Consider the following 23,092-nt stretch of genomic DNA (forward strand, 5'->3'; position numbering starts at 1 on the left):
GTTGAAATGTGTTGGCTAAACAAAACACGCAAAAAGAAAAAGAAGCTTGTCCTGACATTTAGGTTTGGTTAAAACTTTTTCAAAAGAACTGTGTTAGAAAAATACATTTAAAGCTATAGCAGCTGGTGGGACTCTACTGTCTTCTTCATTTGTTGTTTTTCTCACGCTCTTTCTGCATTAACATTTACTCACTTGCTCTTTTTACAGTAGTGACATGATGGCTTATGTAGATCCCCACATTCAGGTGTGCTTATTAACCAGAACTCAATTACATGTGCACTTCCATTAAAGCTCTACAAATCCACCAGCTTTAAAATCAGGCCAAAAAAAGGTTTCAGTTGAAGCCACATTAAGCCTCAATTAAACAGTAAGACTGTGTCAGGAAGCTGCATCAAGATTAAGAAATGGCATGGTGTCTCCAAAAAATTTTTTTTTTTTAAATCCCAGATTCATGTTCGTAATTTATGTTTTTTGCATGATTAACCCAAGGGTAGCATACTATAGTCAAGTGTTCTATAGCCAAGTGTGTTTTACAGAATGATGTTTTTTTTTTTTTCTTTACATATGAAAATCTTAGACAAAAGTTTTTGGACCCCTGGAGTTCTTTATGCCTGACAAAGAAAGCAAAGTCATTGTAGAACATATTAACTGCTCACACTTAGATGAGCCTAATAAGACTCTAAATGAGTACCTAATTAAAGAAAAGAGCACATGAAGGTTAAAGCTTTTAGACCTGAAGATTAAAGGCTTGTAGACAGCACTAGTATTAATGAAAATAACATGTGAAAGTGTAGAGTGGATAATTAGAGTGGTGCAGAGTTGGGCTAGTTGCATTTACTGTGGGATTGGTCACGGAATATGGTGACCCAAACTTTGTCTGAAAATCTCACAAAGATCAGGAGTATGGGGAGTATGCTTTAACACCTCAAAACGTACTTTTTGCAGTGTTGACGGTGTGGGCAGAAATGTGCGGACGTACATCATCATGAAAGATCACGCCCTTGGATAGTGGTCCTCTCTGTTTGATCAGAATTCACTTTAGAGTTTCAGCTCTTCAGTAACCATCTCACTGTAATAAGCACATGAGTGGCCAATTCCTCCCCGTTGCTAAGGGGCTCCCACATTAAGGCTACTACTACCATCCGTCAGGAGGGCGAAGACTATCCCGTGTTTCCTCCGAACCGCGTGACACCAGCCGACCGCATCTTTTCGAACTGCTTGCTCACGCACAATTTGGGGTGGAGTAACACACTCAGAGGAAAGCGCTAGCCGCTCCTTGAGCATGCGCAAGCTCACAGACGCCCCAAAATGGCTGTAGAGCAGTGATTAATGTGGGAGCGCAAGTACCTCTCATTCCTCCCCTCTGAGAGAGCTCGGCCAATCAGCTCTCTCTAGGTCTCCAGCTGCGAGAGGAAAACAGCATCACCCAGGGTTCGAACCAGCGCTCCCCGGATGATAGGGCGAGCGCTTTACCACTGCTGCCGCCAACAGATGTTTTAATGTTGTTGGTCTTTTGGCTGTTCCCGGCAAAGGGTCGCCACGGCGGAATTTCCAGTCCGCACAACAACTTGGCACAGGTTTTACGCCGAATGCCCTTCCTGACGCAACCCTCTCATTTAATCCGGGCTTGGGACCAGCACTGCATCAGTGGCTGGGGGGTTTGGGCACTGGCTGGGAATCGAACCCAGGCCTTCCGCAAGGCAGGCGAAACACCTACTGCACCACTGAGCCACCAGTTCCCAACAGACATTTTAATACACCCAGATTATTTTTGACTTCAGGTGGTTCGAGTCAAGTTGCCACTGTTAGCCCTCAGCTCTCAACGGCTAAGGTGTGTATTAAAATTAAATATAATAATAATGCTTGTTTTATAAAACAGATAAAAGTCTGACAGATCGAGATCAGGACCACAGGGACATCCACGTCACTTCTCCACCCCCTGCACTGGCTTCCTATAGCTGCCTGGCATCAAATTCAAAACACGGATGTTTGCCTACAAAGCTAAAAATGGGCCAGCATCCACTTACCTCTCAACTTTAATCACACCCCACCACATTACCTCTGATCCTCCAGCACTGCTCGAGTGGTCTCTCCATCTCTCAGGGGTCGGGGAAGACACAGACCTAGGCTGTTATCTGTTCTGTCACCTACAGTAGGTGGTGGAATTAACTTCCTCTAGATGTCTGTACAGGCAATCTTTAAGTGACGACAGAAGACATTTTATGTTTCTTAGATATTTGGAGTAATTAATTGTTTCCTGGCCTCTGCACAAATTTAAATAAATATGTAAAGAGTTAAAAATTGTAATCACTTGCAAATTGCTGTGGTATAACAGGAATCAAACACTTTAGGATACACCGCATGAGAACACAGCCTCTAATCCCTTACCCATTTGATAAATCCATAAACAATTAAAAAACACAGTGTTCCACTGCACACAGGTTTATTATGCGCAATCTATGTCTCATCTCTTATGTGTAACCACAATGCCAGTCTTCCTCGAAACCCTTCAAGTTTGATTTTAATTTCCCATGGCTCGAGACGAATTGCTCAGGGTGACAGCGTGCAGGTCCCACGAGCTCTGCATATTAAGCTAGACAACATTCAACTCCAATTGCCTTGGGAAAATAAATAAATAAATAAATAAATAAATAAATCAAATAAATAAACAACCGGAGGCAGTTTAGATCACATTACAGCGCTTTCACTAATCAGCAGGAGCTGTCGGAAGCAAACAGGGACGCAGCTCATCGGAGGTGCTAATGAGGGACTGCAATACCCAGACAGAAATTGGTGTTGATAAGAATAATGCATGTTACATTACATTTACTTTGCATAAAGAAAGTGAAGTGAAGACAAAATCTTTTGAACAACCAGATTAAGAGTATTGTGTTATTTTGGCAGACAAGCATGACACCATGTACGCTTGTACAGTACCAGGCAAATGTCTGGGAACACCTAATTCTAATTCCATGATTAGTATCCAGGCTAAAGGCACCCAAAATATACAATAATCTCCCTTGAACAGTTGATAACGAGATGTGTCTGGTGACTCTAAATGAACTTCTCCTCTGCAGCAGAGGTCCGTTTTGGTCTTGCTTTCCTGGGAAAGTGTTTATGAGAGACAGTTTCATCATGGTGTGTGATGGGTTTTCCATATGCACTTGACACAATACTGTTCTTGAAAGAACTGATCCAGAACAGCTGAGCTTCATGTTTTAAAATAACATATGATTGTTGTTGTTATTTACATTTAGGCAATTTGCAGACGCTTTTATCTGGAGCAACTTACAAAAAGTGCTTTGAATGTTCCGTCACTGGATAGATACTTACACTGGATTGCTAGGTTATGAACTAAGTGTCATTAGTCCAAGGGTTTAGTCCAAGTATTAAAGAAACAGTTGCTATTACTTGATTATCTAATGCCATGTGTGTTATTTCATAGTTTTGATCATAATATTGCCCTAGAATGTAGAACATAAATAACTTAAAAAAAAAAAAAAATAACAAAAGCATTACATTAGAATTTCGGTCACAATTTTTGACTACTGTGTGTATATTCTATATGTAAGTGGCAGGGGTAGCTCAGTGGTTAAGGCATTGAAGAATGGTCCAGGAGGTCCCAGTTTCAAACCCAACCATGACCAAGTTGCCACTGTTAGGCCCTTATCCTCAACTGCTCAGATGTGTAATAAGATGTATTAAGAAAAAAATGTAAGTCACTTTGGATAAGGGCATCTGCCCAATGCTGAAATGTAAATAAAGTGAAAATATTTACACTTTTTTTAAATTATACGACATATTCATGCACATCAAGGGTTAAAACACAGGCAGATAAAAAAAAATAGATATTGTCAGAAGTTAGTCTGATTGTAAAACTAATGATGATGGAAACAACTGAAAGTCCTGAGCACTTGGTAAAACTAGAATTACTGTACAGATGTTTGGTTTTGCTGCTATTGAACAGTAGCTCATTTTTATGTTGGATTTTAGGGTTAAAATCAACATCAGTTTCTTTTAATTCTGAAAAAATCAATTATAATTTAACTAAAATTTAAATTGCTTCAAGGAAACATTTATTTAAGAAATGATTAGGACCATAAGAAGCCTTTCCTCTCAGGAGTTGTAAACAATGCTGACTATTTCAGTTATCAGAGTATTAAACCATTTTTGACTCTAATTGAGTTCTAATAATAATCATCATCATCATCATCATCATCAATTTATGATGTGCCCAGATTTGTTTCACATACTCACTCACTCATTCTCTATTGCGTTTATCCTGTACAGTTCAATTCAATTCAATTTTATTTGTATAGCGCTTTTAGCAATTTTCATTGCCGCAAAGCAGCTTTACATAGTCAAAAGAATTATTTAAGTTTGTATGAAATGTGAATTTGTATGAATCAAAATGGTCAGTTTGTCCCTGGTGAGCAAGCCGAGGGCGACAGTGGCAAGGAAAAACTCCCTGAGATGGTAATAGGAAGAAACCTTGAGAGGAACCAGACTCAACAGGGAACCCATCCTCATTTGGGTGAAACAGAAAGCAGTAAATGATCTGCATTTATACAGTGTGTAGGGTGGGAGGCAGTTCAGCTATAATAGCTGATGTCAATTGATGTTAATATGGAGTCCAGGTAGTTATTGAAGACCCAGGTAGACTTGTAAGAAGTTCCAGTCATGAACTATCGAACTGTTAAGTCCCCAGAGAAACAGTTGCCAACACCAGTCAAGGCCAGAACCATTTTCTAGGTAGAGAGAATCATTCCCAGACACCAGACGCATCCCAAAGAGACACACGGGGCATCCATGTGACGAGATCTTCAGCCAGAAGCGGGGCACCAGGATGGGTCAGACAGGTCCGGAGGGCAGAGGGAGTCTGGATCACTGGCAGCTCAGGAACGACATGTGTAGCTCGACAGAGAGAGAAAAAGAGTGAAAGGGGGAGACAGGAGGAGAGAAGAAAGAGAAAGACGGGGGGGAAGAGAAGAAGAGGAGAGATGGCAGTTAGGTATGGTCACAGTCACACAATGTATAATGTGAATGTATATTAACTGTAGCGTGCAAGCAGAGACTCTGGCAGGACTAACTATGACAGCATAACTAAAAGGGAGAGCCAGAAGGAAACACAAACATGAGGGCTTCCTGACATGTAAAGCAAACAATCACCCTATCGTCAGCAAACCTGAGTGATCAATGAGAGTGAGGAAGACAGCATCCAAACATACCAGCTCACCATAATACTCTACGTCCATGAGTCCCCCAGATCTGCTCCTTTACCTATGGCAAATCTATTTATAAAAATGCTTGGCTAAATAAATAGGTTTTTAGCCTGGACTTAAACACTGAGACTGTGTCTGAGTCCCGAACACTATTTGGAAGACTATTCCATAACTTTGGGGCTTTGTAAGAAAAAGCTCTGCCCCCAGCTGTATTTTTTATAATACGCTGTACTGACAAGCAGCCTGCATCCTTTGATCGAAGTAGGCGTGGCGGATCGTAAGACACTAGCAGTTCGCTCAGGTACTGCGGCGCGAGACCATTTAATGCTTCATATGTCAAGAGTAGTATTTTAAAATCAATGCGAAATTTCACAGGGAGCCAATGGAGTGAAGATAAGATAGGGGTGATGTGCTCATATCTTCTGGTTCTGGTGAGGACTCTCGCTGCTGCATTCTGGACTAGCTGAAGCTTATTTATGCATCTAGCTGAACAACCAGACAGTAAGGCATTACAATAGTCCAACCTAGAGGTGATAAAAGCATGAACTAGTTTTTCTGCGTCGTTTAGCGACAATAAATTTCTTATTCTGGCAATATTTGAGGTGAAAGAATGCTATCCTGGTAATATTATCTACATGTGCTTCAAATGAAAGGCTGGAATCAATAATCACACCAAGGTCTTTCACTGTTGCATTTGATGGAACAGAAAGGCCATCTAAAGTTACGGTGTGATCAAAAATTTTACTCCTAGCTGTATGCGGTCCTATGACTAGAACTTCTGTCTTATCCGGATTTAGCAGAAGGAAGTTAATTAGCATCCAATTTCTTATGTCCTGCACACATTGCTCAATTTTAGTAAGCTGTTTTTTCTCATCAGGTTTTGCTGAGACATATAACTGTGTATCGTCAGCATAACAATGAAAACTAATACCATGCTTACGGATTATGTTGCCCAGAGGAAGCATGTAAAGGGAAAAAAGCAGTGGACCTAAAACTGAACCCTGCGGAACGCCAAACTCCACTAGAGAACATGCAGAATAATCACCATTTAAGTCTACATACTGATAACGATGGGTCAGATAGGATCTGAGCCAGGAGAGGGCTGTACCCTTAATTCCCACTACATTTTCTAATCTGTGAAGAAGAATAGCGTGATCAACAGTGTCAAAAGCTGCACTGAGGTCAAGTAATACAAGCATAGTTACACAACCCTGATCAGAGGCCAATAGAATGTCATTTACTACTTTAACGAGCGCTGTCTCTGTACTGTGATGAGGCCTAAATCCTGACTGATACAGTTCATGTATGCCATTTCTATGTATATATGAGCATAGCTGCTCCGCTACTATCTTTTCCAGGATCTTAGAGATAAAGGGGAGGTTTGATATTGGTCTGTAACTGGACAGCTGACAGGGGTCGAGGTCAGGTTTCTTAATTATTGGTTTGATAACTGCTAATTTAAAAGATTTTGGAACATATCCAATGCTGAGTAAAGAATTAATTATTCTCAACAGGGGTTCTATTATTGCTGGTACTATCTGTTTAAGAAAATGTGTCGGTACAGGATCTAATATACAGGTTGATGAATTTGAAGAAGAGATGAGTGAAATTAGTTCATTCTCTTCAAGGGGAGTAAAGTATTCTAGGTTCTGGTCTGACATGGCTAGATTAACATCTGCATCAATTACATTGTTCGGTTTCAAAACCTCAATTTTATGCCTAATATTTACAATTTTATTATTAAAAAAGTTCATGAAGTCCTCACTATTGCATGATGTTGTTTTACAGGGTTTTGTGGGAGGGGCACAAGGTGGCATACACCCTGAATGTGATGCCAATGTGGGCACCCACTCACTCGCACACTACAGGGAATTTGAGAACACCAATTAGCCTACTCTGCATGCCTTTGAACTTTGAGAGGAAACCAGAGTACCCAGAGGAAACCCACCAAGCAGAATATGTAGACTCTATACACACAAATGCCTAGACAGGTCTCGAATGATTGATCTTGGAGGTGAGAGGCTACGGTACTAACCACAGTGCTCACCACAGTGCCACTGATTTGTTTCAGTCATTGCCTTTGAAATTGATTATACACTCCAAATAATGTAATCATTAAACCCCTAATGGCAACAAGCATCGGCATATACTAATTAACCAGTACCACAGTAAGAAGAGCAGAAAGCATTGGCCATGTAAAACATTTGAGGCCAAATGAGACAAATTCTGTAGTTAGTCATTATTCAGTACCAGCCTCACAGACATCTAGGGTGTAACTAGGAAAGAAACAGGTGCCAAATTAAAAAAAAAAAAAAAAAAGGAATTTGACAGAATGATGATCATTTATCAAAAACAAAGAAAAATAGTCTTAAGTAAACTAAAAAACATAAAACATAGAAGAAGCAGGATTATAGATATAAGGGACTTTATTCATGAGCAGCTGTGAATGATTAGCAGCAACCAGAGCTGAAGTGAGACAACAAAGCAGCAAGTGTTCATGAATACAATTATTGAAAATTGCATGTTTAATATTAAAAAGATTTTGTTCTAAGCTGATTTAGAGCTCTTCAAAAAAACAATCTCAAAAGACTTTATAGACTGATTTATCTCTTTGTTTTCTTATATGGGTCATGCTCTCTTTTATAAAACATTAGCAATAGTTTTATCAACAGCATTTGAATTAATTTACATGCTGTTAATTTTGTCATGCAGTAGTGTGCATAATATTTCCAGATTCATTGATTTCTTTAACTTTTTAAAGGTCTGAGTGGAGTGCACGAAAAAAGTGACAGACACCAAGAGGTCATATCAAATACAGCAACTCTTTTCGCACAATTTATCAAGGAAATATGGGAAGAGTAGGATTTAAAAACAGCTACAGTAGTGTACTGTATCAGGTAAAACCTAGGAATTAGCATTTGTGGAGAAACCCAGCACCTGATTATTAGAGGTCATTAAAACTGAGAAGCTAGTAATAAAAAATAAAAAAAAGAAATAATAATAAAGGCCATGCTATATCTAAATTTAGACTTGAGGTACACTGGTGTACCTCAAGGTTCCCTAATCACCTCACTTCACTTTTTCATCTAAACCACTCATCTCATATCCTCCATCATTCTCTATACTACTTTTCCTATACATGTTCGCAGAATACCTCTAGCCTATACCAGTGGACTGAGAGCACATGGCAGAGTACACAACAGGATGCCAGTACATTGCAGGGCACACAAGTATGCACACACACAGAGACCTAAGGTGGGAATCAAACCATGGACCCTGAAGATGCAAGGCCACAGGGCTAACCACTATTCCACTGTGCTTTCTCACTTATATTTTTTATGTATTATTATTTTATTCCCAATAGCAAGCATCAAATGGAGTCAAATATGATCATAATCACCCGGTCTTCATTAAACAAAAATGAAGAAATAAGTTCTTTTGCTTGCTTGCTTGCTTGCTTTTATTTAGATTATGGCTTTGCCTACTGTGGTTACAATTAGAATTGGGTTTAAAGTTCTAGGGTGTAGAAATAAAATTATATAAATGTGTGGTCTTTACAAAATTAATAAAACATGTCCACTGACTTCTAAATATATATATAATAGCTAGCTAGCTAACATTGTTAAACACTAGCTGACTTGTTAAAAGTGATATACAATTACAATTGAACTAAGTTTAATTTTAATAAAATGTTTTATGCACATCCTGCATTGGTGTACCTCAAGACTCAGCACTCTGTCCTGTTTAATTAGCCATCCATTAAATCGGTGAGGTAATGTCTATGTCTCCTTTAATACTGTATTAGTTATATATAACAAATAGAAAGAAAACTTCTGAGAAAGAAGAAAAGAATTGAAATAAAACTTCTTCCCATGTGTTTGACACTTTCAATACATTAAGAGATTTTCTATCTTGCTTCACTTTTAATTTGCAACACAATATAAATTACCTGTAACTTGCCATATAAACTTCATATCAAAAACAAATAAATATATACCAGCAAGAACATTTACTGGACTTACTTGTTGTGTTCTTACATGTTGTTTAAAATTGTTTCGTCTGTTATCTAGTTCAGTTTAAACAGTCTTGTCTGTGTTACTGCCATGCTTGTTTTGGCCACACTATGGAGGCTGCACAGGGCCAAATGGGCTGTGAGGTTTTGGCCTGGTTATATACAGCCTGCAAAATACACAACATATTTTGGGTAAATCTTAATTTCAGTGAGAGCTGCTGATGTAATTGTGTTACTGTGTTTTAAAGCATCATTTCAATGTCATGATGCATATTAATTTTCATTATTAAATATTAATATTTGTGTTCATTTTGCATGATGTCTGCACGACTACAGCCTTTTTCATCATGTTTATTGCACTGGTTTATATGACCAGTGTTTATGACCGGCATTTCATTAGCGACAGTGTGTGAGGTCTCATTACGTTCATGGCCAGATATCTGTTGAAGGCAAATCGATCTCACTGTTCATGTTATCCCCCCGTTCCAGTCTCATAAATGCCATACACCACACACAGATCGTTTTACAGCCTCTGTCTCTAGAGGGAAGGAACTACATAAAGTTGATGCTTTTATACAGTTTAGCTTTAGCAAGGATTATGTTATATTTAAACTCATCTTTAAAGGATGAAACGGCATTTCTACACAGTTTTATTTCTGACATAGGCCATTTTGGTGGTTGCCTACATATATTGACTGCTCAATAAAATGTTAATCCCTTACTTCCTTTTACATGAATGCAAACAGCAGCATAGCAAATTAGGTGCAGGACTTAAGTCCAGCCTTTCCTTTATTCTGTTCTCAAAATGGCATAAATTATACAGTGTAAAGTTACATAAAACATACAGCATGATTCAAAAGCTACTATTTTAGTACTGTATATAGTGTACACTTCTGTATAAAGTTAGTAGATTACTTTTTTTCTCCATCCTTGCTCTCAACAGTGCCATTTTGAAAGAGATTATTATGTAATCTAGTGCATTGTATAGCATTGCATAGTATATTATAGTACTATAGTATAGTTTAGTATAGTATAGTATAGTATAGAATCATATTGTATCATATCGCATCTTATCGTATCGTGTGCTCGTATCGTATTGTATTGTATTCCATTATTTTGTTATTTCCCAGTCCAATGTTCTACTGCATTTTTGTATTTGTATTTTGTATATATTGTATTTTACTATACTGTATTAAATTCCTGTGTTAAAACTGTGTTGTTCTGTCCTGTATTGTATTGTAATGTATTGTACTGTATTTTATGGTCCTGTAATGTATTGTTTTGTATTGTATTTTACTGATCTACTTGAATTTTACTATATTGGGGCATTTTTTTAATGTCAGCAAAGGAATCAATTCGACCTTGCCTTACTTCATTATATGCTTATCCTAAAATTAATCATTAAAACTACTTAAAAACCTCACTATATGTCTAACCAGAAGAACGGTACCTGTGCTGAAAAACTTTTTCATCCTGGTTTTACATTTATCTCATAATCACCTCCTCATCTGTCTCCATCCAGTATCTGCCTCAAATCTTAGGAGCAAAAATACGACACACGTCTTCACCAGCAACTCTCCAGAGTGTAAGGGAAATGTGACTTTCTAGTCTCTGAGTACAGATTTAGGTGTGTCTATGTGCTAATGAGGCCGAGTCTGGATCAGCCCACTCTACTCATTTAAAGTCTTCCTAATTTGGCTGACGTTGCTGACATCCCCGAATGGTCCAGTGGTTCTGTTATCTTCTGGCCACCCGTGAATATGGATGTAGGTGTGGGTGTATTTGCTAATGGATCAGTCGTGTGTTAAATCCTCCTCCAGAAGAAACAGAGACATACGGAGAGGATGAAAGAGATTAGAACGTGATTGTCAGATTCCTCTCCAGTTCCTGACACACTGTGGTTTCTGTCGATACCTGCAGCACTTCATGCATTTCGCAATAAACAGCTCCTTGTCATTTTTACAACTCTTTGTTGAAAACTCGCTAATAAAGCTTAGTGAATTGAAATGGAAGTGAACTGAATAATTTATTCAGACTTTTTCATTGCTGAAGCCCTCTGTGCTGAAGCCCTCTGTTTTATGTCAGATATTTTGTCCTTCAAGGTCAATTGGAAGAAAGTTTATTTTTCTATTCCTTATTACTTTTCTATTTCTAAGTTTATTTTTAAATTTCTAAATTGTTTTAGGTATCTGCCTCCATCTAACCCTATCCTCTGCATCCTCTTCTCTCACACCAACTAACTTCATGTCCTTTCTCACTGCATCCATAAATCTCCTCTTTGGTTTTTCTCTAGACCTCCTGCCTGGCAGTTCCAACCTCAGCATCCTTCTACCGATATATTCACCATCTCTCCTCTGAACATGTCCAAACCACCTCAATCTGGCCTCTCTGACTTTATCCCCAAAACATCTAACATGGGTTGTCCCTTTGATGAACTTATTCTTGATCCTATCCATGCTTGTCACTTCCAAGGAGAACCTCAACATCTTCAGCTCTGCTACCTTTAGCTCTGCCTTATGTCTTTTTTTCAGTGCCACTGTCTCTCATCCGTAAAGCATTGCTGGTCTCACCACTGTCCGTACACCTTTTCTTTCATTCTCGCTGATCTGTCGATGATTTGTCGTCTGCAAACATCATAGTCCATGGAGACTCCTGTCTTACCTTATCTGTCAAATAAGTCTCAAATAAGACTATATAGTGGTTATTAATTTAAGCATTTTCTTAATGACAACATAAAAGTGCAAAATTGGTGTTTATTGCATTTTTCTGTCAAACTGTTTATTTGCTTAAACATAACTGAGAACAGAAATTAGCATGTTTATAGAACATCATATGTAACTATAAATTGATTAAACACCATTCTTATTTTAGTTGATAAAAAAGTAAATTATTGATTAGCAAATTACCATAGTAATTAAAGACAAACCGTGGTGTTATTGAAAAACAGGCAACTTTATGGTGGTAACAGTAACTCAGTAACTTCATCACACTACTACATGTTTTATTTAATTTTTTTACACCAGCACAACCCCCAAATTTTTTGTTCTTGTTTTTGTCATAAAAATATGGAAAAAAAGAAGAAAAAAAATAATAAAGGATTTAATAAATCCTTAAGACTAATAAATAAAAATGTCTGCGTGCAGACCTTTCTGACTGAGAAGGTTTTTATGGTGTCCAATGCCACCCTCTGTTCTGAAGGTGTAGCACAGCTCAGGTTTTCATACACTTCACTATTGATGGTGCAGAAAACACTAAGTGCTGAGCGCTTTTCTCAGTAATCTTTTTTTATTTGTTTTTATTTTTTACCATAATCAAATTGGTATTTCTAAGTTGTATACAAACTTATTTGGGGTGACAGAAGAATAAATATAGTGTGGATTTCTATAAATGCTTACAGTTATACTTTCATCTCTACACATGCATACATGTATAATAATAATAAAAAATAACTTTAAGGGAAAAATAATAAAGGAAGGAATTAATGAAGGAAAGAAATATATATATAAGAAAGGAAGAAATATAATTTTAAAAAAAATGAGAAAGGATAGAATGAACTATCTATGTAAACAAAAAAACAAATATACAAATATGTGTCTTGCATTTTCAATGATTTCATTTTAAAACCTTAAAAAAAAAAAAAATTCTTCTCAGTACCACACATTCATCTTCTATTCACCTGGACCCTGAAGGTGCAAGGCGACAGTGCTAACCACTGAGCCACTCTGCCACCCCTCAATACGGCAGTTTTAAATCCTAAAACACTATTAAAAACTTTATTTATCTATTTATATAAAACTTTATTATCAGCTTTAATAGACCAATAAAATTCTGTAATTATGTAACAAACAAAAGCAAAGTGCTGAAGAAGGAAGAAGGACAGTGAGGTTAAAAGACATTCTGTATACTTAAGTGTCATACTTTAGTATTATGGTCTATAGTTATTAGACTGGTTATTAAGTTATGCATTTATGTAACTCTTAGCTATCCATTTTCTCCTTATAAAAACATACTGTACATTACAAATACTACAAATTATGGTTTATTGATTATAATGATATAATGATAACAATTATTATTATTATTATTATTATTATTATTATTATTATTATTATTATCCCATTACCTTAAAATCTCAGTATTGTCCATTATTTTAAATTTCCATTTTTTTGTAATTTATGTTTTATATTATAAAATCTATTTAGATTACATTATGAGCTTAAAATTATCATGTCATCCTACTCAAGATTTGTGAATGTAATTAATGCTTTTTCTTTTCATTTTAGCCAAAGCTCTAAATATATTGAAAAATGAATTGCTGTCAAATAGCTAAACCTCTCAGTATTTGAGCCACATGCAACAGAAAAACAGACAAAGAGTCCTTTATTAACAAGTACACAAGTGTCTTTATTTTTGCAAGCAAGTTTAATTCTACAATTCAAAGATGGAAAAAAAAGGAAAATAATGAAAAAAAAAAAAAAAAAAAAGCCACTGTCAAGCTCTTGGCACATTTATGTACAAAAACTGATTAATTGTACAGCCAGCTACAAAGCATTCTTAGTGAAAGTACAAAAGACTGACATGAGAGAGAGAGAGAGAGAGAGAGAGAGATTGCTGAATACTGTATATGCAACATCAGTGATCATCTTCTGATTCAAGCTAGGACGAAAGTCAAACACTACAATCGAGTAAGATATTTATCCTTTAATACTGTTCCATTAGCTACTCAAATACTGCACACTAAAGAAGAAGAAGGAGAAGAAGAAGAAATCAGCAAGACAGTCAGTGTAAAAATGAAATTTTTTTTTTTGTAATCAGTTAAAAACTATTTTATAATCATGCCACAAACAACGACTAGATTCACTGTCTTTAGCTAATACAATGATTTATTTATTATTTATTTTTGCCCAGTCTGGTGTAAAAATCGATGCTGGAGATTTAACAGTACAGCGACTCGGCAATGAGAACCCAAATGCATTTACAGTAGGAAGAATAAAAAATTAAAAAAAACTCACAATGGCGAAAAGTTAAAAATACGATGGTGTCAGAACCCGAGTCAGGAAACTCTCAGGGCAGTTACAGTTGGCTAAATCCAGTCAAAGAGTTTGGTCCAGATTATTAAATATTAAATAATCAAATAAAATTGAATGTATCAAATATAAATGAGATGTCCCAAAAATAACAGGGCACAAAAACAATCTTTTATAAGCAAAGAAAAGAAAACATATTGTTTCTACCTTGTTGTAACCATTCTTTATTTTGTAATAAAATTACATTTTATTATTTAATAAAACAAATTCAACTCTGCAGTAAAAAAAAAAAAAAATTTAAAAACATTAAAATAATAATAATAATAATAATAATAATAATAATAATAATAATAAAACTGTTGTGCCCATTATTATTTTTAGGATACTTTCCTCTTTTTTGTTAATTTTGTTTCAGCATGCTGGCAGCGATATTCAAATTCAATGTTTTAAATAAACCACCACATGTTATAATCCAAAGACCACAAAACTGTAATTATTATTATATAAGTATTTATTTCTTACATATTATTATTATTATTTTAGTCCCAAACATGGACAGTGATCATTGGGTTTATCCCCAAACATCAATTAAGTTTTTGAAACTCTTTTTCACATGCCCGGAAACGACCAGAAAATATATGTATACATTTATATATAGATATAGATATGTGTGTATATACAGTGCAGAGGAGTGATGCTCGACTTCTTTTTAATCTCGCATTGAAGCATTTAAAAAAGTTAAAGCTAAAAAACAAGCAAATAAAATAAGCAGAAAAAAAATGTTTGTATGTTAGTGAGATTATGGCTTGTGATGGATGAGAGAAAAATGTACGAAATCTCTCCAAGGCAAATCTAAAACAGGTGCTCGATCAGCAAGACAATCTCTTTTACTTTTTATTTGACTTTCACAATTCTATGACTCAGAGAGACTAATCCTTTAATTATTATTAATATTATTATTATTATTATTATTATTATTGTTGTTGTTATTGTTGTTATATATTTGCTTATGATTTTTGGGTCACCTAATTTTCATTTCAAATGTTTTAATTAGTATTTTAGCTTTATCATTTTAAGCTAGCTCCAACCATTCCAATTATAAAGCTAAATGTTATAAAAAATAAAACAATAATAAAATAATATTTGATAAAAAAAAAACTTGTGCTAATAACTTGTGGATCAAATGATCCAATGTGGTGACCCCGAGAGAGGGAAAACTCTCCCAATAATAATAATAATAATAATAATAATAATAATAATAATAATAATAAATAGCCTCTCTGGACATCTTTGTGGTTTTGCACTTTACAGCTTAACGAACAGCCTGAGACAAAGCACCAGTGTCACAAAACATCATAATATACTTTGATACGTACGATAAAAAGCTACACTTGAGCAATAAAAAGTTATTTTAAGGTCCTGAAATCTTCTGAGAATGTGCTGGAAAATAATCTGTCTAATTCGCCAATTGAAAAGTTGACTATCTTAACAAAAAGTATTTTTTGCACTTTTTTTGTTCAGAATCTTTCCATTTTTAGAGAAAATACACACATTAGAGCTTTTAAAAATGTTTTGAGATAAAGCACCAGCGTCACAGCTTCTACATCTTATTATTGTATGTATGTGAGACTTAACAAATAGTTTTTTGTAAAATAAAAAATAATTCAAAAGATTTAAAAAATGGTTGAGATTTTGCTGGAAAAGGAATCTGTGAAATCTCACAGGTTTTGTCACATTTTAGCTTTGGATGTTACATAAAAACAACAAAACAAAGCCCAGTTTAAACTCTATGAAGTATGCCAATGTGCCTAAATTAACATTTAAATAAGGTTAAGTATCATAAAAAACATTTAATTAAAACAGATATTCGTTTGTTGTTGTTTGTGTTCAGACTAAAAGGATTGTGATGTTCAGGAGATGTACTGCTAAACCAGCCGTAGTGCTAGCTATGCTAGTTCTCTAAAAAACCTAAACAGTATCCAGTGTTTAGCGCTTAAGTGTTTTATTCATGTTTTACATTTAAAACCTTTTCTGAGGCATACAAGGCAGTTTATTGTGTTAAAAAAAAACAAATAACAGTGCTAACATGACAATAAATAGCTAGATGTTAGCATCTTAGCCAGCTAGCTTTTTTATGTCTTTTTTATATTTTAAGTTTTTTTTCCACAGAGGTTAAAAATGTTAACCAGGTATTATTTATACCCAGAGAAGTATAAATACCAGTGTAGCTAGCACTGTGGCTATTTTTTCCATTCTTATCCCACATGACATATCATAATCCTATTTCTGAACAAAAAAAAAAAATCAGACTAATTAACAGCTCAAAAAATACTTTTCAAGCTAAAAAGTAGAAGAAGTTTGCCATGTTGTTAACTTGCGATATTTGTGTCTTTAAAGAAACAAATGGCTCTTATTCATCAAAGTTGCTTATAAGCAAAGCGGATGAAAAACTTGTGCAAATAATTCATTTTTAAAATATTTGCAATTATTAAACTCCAAATTTAGATCTCAAGAAGCAGTGTAAAAATCTTAGCATAAACATTTTAACATTTGGACATAAATATAAAAGTAAGATTTGATGATTCCTCTCGTTTTTATATATTTTGATTTTATTTTAAAAAATATATATTAATGTTTTACCCAATTTTTGAACTGATTATAATCCTCAACTACAGAATGTGAATTTAGGTTATTTTTATTATATTATTCATTGAATATAACAAATAATAATAAATGTGTCCCTAATTTAGATTGTTATTTAATTTTGTATTTTGTTTACATAATGGAATTAACTGAAATACTACTTATATTCAACATAGTATATTATCCAGGTAGACACAATTTATTAAGCCATTTTAACAGTTCTACAAAAGATGTATAAGTAATAAGGGTGTGCCATATGTTAATTACATGCTAAAAAGATAATAGTGGGTGGAGCTTGTTTTCATGTAGCTGAAACTGATTCATTTAACTTGAATAACGACTCATTTGAATGCTTTGTGATGGTTTCACAGATCGTATGTGGATTTGCTCATATTTTTTTCTTTAGCAACACTGATGGATGAGAGCCAACTAACTAACTGACAAGGCAGAAAAGAAAAATGAAAACATATAGAAGCAAAAAAAAAAAAAAATGTCCATTCTGGCACTAATCCTCTAACCAATCAAATTCATTGGTGTGTGTGTGTGTGCATGTGTGTGTCTTTGTTTGTGTGTATGTTTATGTGTTGTTTAAGGAAGGGAAAAGGCATGCTTGAAATTGTGTGTTTAAGTGCGTGTTTATGTGCGTGTGTATGTGTGTGTATATGTGTGGTTTATGTGTAGGCGTTGAGGCGCTCTTTGGAGCGAGTGGAGTGAATATCATGTAGTTCCTGCTCCTCCTTGCTCTTGATGTCTTCATACTTCTGCATGCGGCACGCGTCCTTCACGTAGGCCCAGTTGGCTGCCAGGACCATCAGGTAGTGCACCTGCACCAACAGAGCCACACCGGCCACGGACAAAGGGTTAGTAATGTGACGCAGGGAGGTTACTGCACTCGGAAATAAAATAAAAAGTTTAGACTGTTATATTCACAAACACTTCAGGGTGCAGGTCATGACCCAGGAGCGTTAATATGTATCATATCGTCTCAGAGACAACATGACGGAGGAAGGACACAGGATGGGAAAAGTTTAGATCGTTTAAAAAACTATCAAAACAACAACTGAGTTACTGATTATTTTTAAACAGAGAGTCACATTGTCAGTTCATGAGGGTAAGTTTTAAAGGATTTCTCGCCTGCTTTGACCGGAGAACGTGGTGATTCCCCTCGGCAAACTGGTCCACCACAATGACATAAATACTGTAATCACTACTGTTACTTAAAGGGCCATAATTCGATATTTTGTAATACCAAAAGCACAATATAATATTTAACAATGCTGGGTATCTGCTATGGTACCATATCATTTAATGTCCTGTAAAACAATCTTAATTCCAATCTTGGTTTGATTTTAGATAAAACTGCTGACCTGAACTGATTTGATAACATTACATTGTGTTATGATATTTGATAAAACTACAGACGCCACTCCAGTATATGATACAATGTTTGATTAAACCACTAAATTGCTGCATTATAATATTATATGTATTGATCGATGATACTACTGAATCTGCTGCAGTATGTGATCAGACTTGCTAAACATTAATGCAAATGGTATATCCTATTTACTATTAATGTACTGTATTATGTAATTACACTAGCCTTACACTGCAGTCATTAAACATTTCCTGCATAGATAGATAGCTATTGGCGTAACTAACACAACTAAAAGACTGAGCCCGGCAGGTGAATCACCACGTCACAATAACAGATACAGAAAGTGAAAATAGGAACACATAGAAGCCTGGGAAGTTTTAAATTAAGTTAATTAAGGAGAGGTCGTTAGGGCTGGGGGTCATTTCCGTGTCTGACTGTCATGGCAGACGGAGTCAACACAACAGACCCAATGCTTCAGAATCGTGTGCAGAATCTTCCCAGGCTCAGAGTGACCAGTGTGGCATAATTACGCACAAGGACAGAGCTGGACACCATCTGTCACATGACCAATGACATCACATAGACACAAGACAGATAGAGAGAGCAGATGAGTGCCACTATATCATTCATGCTAAATAAACATTTTTAAATATTGAGATACATAATACAATAATGTTTTTCCATATATATATATATATATATATATATATATATATATATATATATATATATATATATATATATAAATTTTACCTCTTTAATTAGCAGTAAATATAGAATTATTATAAAAAGATAATCAAATATCATATAGTAGCTTTGCTATTTCCTTTTTTATTTAATACAATCAAAATCATTATATATATATATATATATATATATATATATATATATATATATATATATATATATATATATATATATATAATGTGTGTGGTTTTGGCTATTTTATGTTTCTTATATTTTATGTTATATTAGTAAATATTTTAATACAAAAAATATTTAGATTTAAAACCTTTTTTTAATAAATTGCTATTAGCTTAATTTTAGAAATACTGGTTATAAAGGACATGCAGTTAACATTTTACCTTTTCTCACTTGCTGTAATTGATTCAATTGTTTATGTTTGTGATTTTTTTATGTTCAATTGCTGTGGTTATTGGATTATTGTATGAATATATTATCAGAGAAATTGTTAATTGTGTAAAAAAATATCTATTACTGAATTTCTACAATTAGTATAAATAGTAAAAATTAAAAATAAAAATAAAAATCTGCTTTAGGTCTTTTAGTAGAATGCATCTTAAAATCTTTCTTTTATTCTAAAATTTTTTCTGTATCTTGTTTAAAGTTTTCTGGAAAATAAATGATCGTACTTTACAAAAAGGATGAGACGCTGATGCTAACCTCATACATATAAAAATGATTTTTTTATATATAATAGTTTGCAAAAAAAATCTTTCTAAATTCTCAAAATTTAGGGTTGTTAAGTCTTATTTTATTTATAATAAAGTTTTAAATATTTATGTTTTAGTTTTTTTTTTTTTTAATAATGATAACATTGACCCTGACTTATTTAAGGTTTGAGGAATGCAGATATGAACTGAAGCATATCTACATAGTTTTTGTTTGTTTGTTTGTTTGTTTGTTTGTTTGTTTGTTTGTGTTTGTTTGTTAGTTTCGTCCATGTAAAACATACAGTATTACAACTACCACCTACAGCTGCACTCCTGGGCTGTAGTGATGTAATGACTATAGACTACATTGCTTGTCAATGTTTTATTTATTTATTTATTTATTTATTATGCATTTAAATATTGATGAAAGATTTAGCTTTTCATGCTAAAACACCTCAATTATGAAAATCCAAACCAGCCAGAGAGCTTTACAGACACCAGGTGGCGTGGTTTCCTTGTAAATGCTGCATATCCGAGTGGGATGCAGTGCTGAGGTGATGATGTAATTATATAATAAACCTAACAAGAGAGAGCACGACTGAAGATTCTCTCTCTCTCTCTGTCACACACACACACACACACACACACACCCTTATATTTTTATATTCACACCTGCATATTTATAAAGATGTATACATACTTAGCAGCACAGATAAACCCAGTAATATCTAACACACATGGCCACACACACACACACACAAACACACACACACACACTACTTATATATTTCTCATCTGTTTTTCTTTTTTGGTGGCGCAGGGAGTGGCTGTTTCTCCCCCCCTCCCCCCTCTCTCTCTCTCTCACTTACACACACACACACACACACACACATATGCACACAGTTTTCTTTTCTATTTTTTTTTCGTTACTCCCTTCTCTTCTCCCATCCTGTGTTTCCATGGCAACAGTGCCCCATGCATTTTCAATGCAGAGCATTCCTCTTATTCTTTCTTCACCACCCTACTTCCCTCCCTTTCTCTCTATCTCGCTTTCTGTTTCTTTCTCCCTCCCTCTGTTTCTCTTTCTCTGAACCCCTGTTCTCTCTCTCTCTCTCTCTCTCTCTCTCTCTCTCTCTCTTTACCATAAAGTGACATTTCAACCATTTGAATAAGGCCTGTACTGGCATCTGTTCAAGTAATTAAACACTGATTGTTGTTATTATTGCCCCAATGTAATTTTACAAAATGCACTGAATATGTTTTCTGGTTTTGTCCTTAGTGAAAATGTTAGTGAACTGAGAAAGCTGTTTCTTGCAGTCTATGTAATTAACACATAGAATCTGAACTTTTTGTGCATAGTCCAAAAAAATCTGGATTAAAACTGATTAATAGATTAAAATTTGGGGATTTGGGGATGCTATCACTTGAACCAATGATTCAGTTTGTTTTAGAGACAAACAGCAACGTTTTTATTCCTTCAAATTGTTTTTGTCTCTTGCATGTGCTCCCTTTTTTACTCTTTCATTAATCCACAAGTCTTAATCTGCCTTTCACTTGCCTGTTGCACATGGACATGTCTATTTAAATGAGTTGCTTAAATGACAACTTAAATAACTTCAATGATAGAAATGCTGTAGGTTTGAAAGTCTCACTTAAACACTACACTGAGAGAGTTCGACTCTCTCTCTCTCTCTTTCTCTCTGGTATCTCTGTGCACAGATGAAGAGCTCAAGCATATCACCAAGTGATAATTATCACCACTGATGATCACATACACACTAAACACACTATTTACAATAAACATTCACTAATGACAGTACATACACCACATGCACTAAACAATCATTATACACACAGACACACACACACACACCACAAACTATGAAAAACAAGAGACACAAATCTGGACGCTGGATAAGAGCGTCTGCCAAATGTACATTTTTGGGCCCCTCTGTATGTCCACATACTGTATATTTTCTATTTTTTAAGTTTGTATTTATTTTTTGGCTGTATAAAAATTATATGAGAAAGAGAGAGAGAGAGAGAGAGAGAGAGAGCGAGAGAACAGTGGAAGAAAGAAAGATAGAGAAAGGCCTAAATACGTATACATAGTGAAGATAAAAGAGATAGAAAGATACAGTATAGAGGATGATAAAAGACAGAAAAAGATTAATAAAACAATCATAAATAAAAGAAGGAAAAATGTAAATAAAGATATATAAAAGGTATAAAGGAATGTCGGAAGAGCGGATAAATCACTAGTCTGGATTTTAGCCTCGGAATTGCAGCAATAATTATCTAATGGACAAAGAACTTTATCAATTGGATCTGTAAGCCCCTCCCACCTGCTGCACTACTAACCTGTTGAAGTCTGTTGAACTCTCGCATGTCATATTCGCCTAAAAAACAATAAACGCAACAGAAGACCCCATCCCGACTAGCGCCTTTCTTATCCCATCATTTTTTTAATACTATTCCATGTCACTATTTTTATCCTGCTTAATCTGATCTCGCTGCAAACAAACTAGGCAAGAGTACTGTTCTTACAGCTTTCCCACAGGCGCACTAATGATCTTATTACCCGCTCGTCCCTGGATAAGGAGAAAAGTGAAGAGCCGTGAAGACGTAGCGATAAAGAGATGAACAGAGTGAGATAGGAAGTGACTGAGCGAGAAACAATGAGACGGATTGTATAAGAGAAAGACAGGGAGCTGTAATGTGCCAGACTTACAGTGATGTACTGTACAGAGAGAGACAGAGCAGTAGAAAGAGTGATAAAGTGTGATAAAGGGGAAGAGAATGAGATAGAGAGAGAGAGAGAGAGTGTTATATATTTAAACTGGCTCACCATGGCGATGAAGGCCCCTCCTGCCCCCGCCAGAGCGCACACGAACAAGTGAAACGTCAGGTCCAGCTGGAGGACAAAATTATTATTATTTTTTTTTATAAATTGCTATAATGTAAGTAGGAAGAGAAAGTTGTTTCGAAAAACATTAAATGTAAAAAAAAAAAAAAAAAACTTATTATTACTTATTATTTTACTGTGTTGTAAGGTACATGGGACAAATAGTTGAATTCTTATATTATTGTTGAAGATGAGTGCAGGCTTGTCTTTTGTCCAAAAATCCAAATTTATGCATCAACCTAAATCATATAGATATAGATATAGATATAGATATAGGTTCCTTTTTAAGTACAGCTTCAGAGAGTTCTATTATTGTCAAAAATCTGGTGCTAAGGATAACACTGACCTCAGAATCGCACATGTCTTTAAACTTGCTGGAGCTAGTGCAGATACTCTTTTCCTCAGAAGTGGGTACAATTCCTGAAAGAAAATCCAGAAAGAGAGAGAGAGAGAGAGAGAGAGAGAGAGAGAGAGAGAGAGAGAGAGAAATGTTTAATCTCATGATTATTTA

The 23,092-nt window shown here is 35.1% G+C and overlaps 1 protein-coding gene across 4 annotated transcripts in view; it reads right to left on the minus strand.

Annotated features, from left to right (window-relative positions):
* Nucleotides 1-13,617: 13,617 nt before the first annotated feature.
* gpm6ab (glycoprotein M6Ab) overlaps nucleotides 13,618-23,092 on the minus strand; it is a 69,791-nt gene continuing 60,316 nt past the window's right edge. For 3 of the 4 annotated variants that reach the window (XM_053502137.1, XM_053502138.1, XM_053502140.1), the window contains 3 exons: nucleotides 22,928-23,001; nucleotides 22,525-22,590; nucleotides 13,618-17,728 (listed from right to left, as the gene is read on the minus strand). In XM_053502137.1, the coding sequence (XP_053358112.1) occupies nucleotides 17,576-17,728; nucleotides 22,525-22,590; nucleotides 22,928-23,001 (293 nt within the window). In that variant the 3' untranslated portion in view covers nucleotides 13,618-17,575. The other variant, XM_053502139.1, reaches the window with a different exon arrangement.

Source organism: Clarias gariepinus, chromosome 8, assembly GCF_024256425.1.
Source record: "Clarias gariepinus isolate MV-2021 ecotype Netherlands chromosome 8, CGAR_prim_01v2, whole genome shotgun sequence".
In the NCBI taxonomy this organism is placed as follows: domain Eukaryota; kingdom Metazoa; phylum Chordata; class Actinopteri; order Siluriformes; family Clariidae; genus Clarias; species Clarias gariepinus.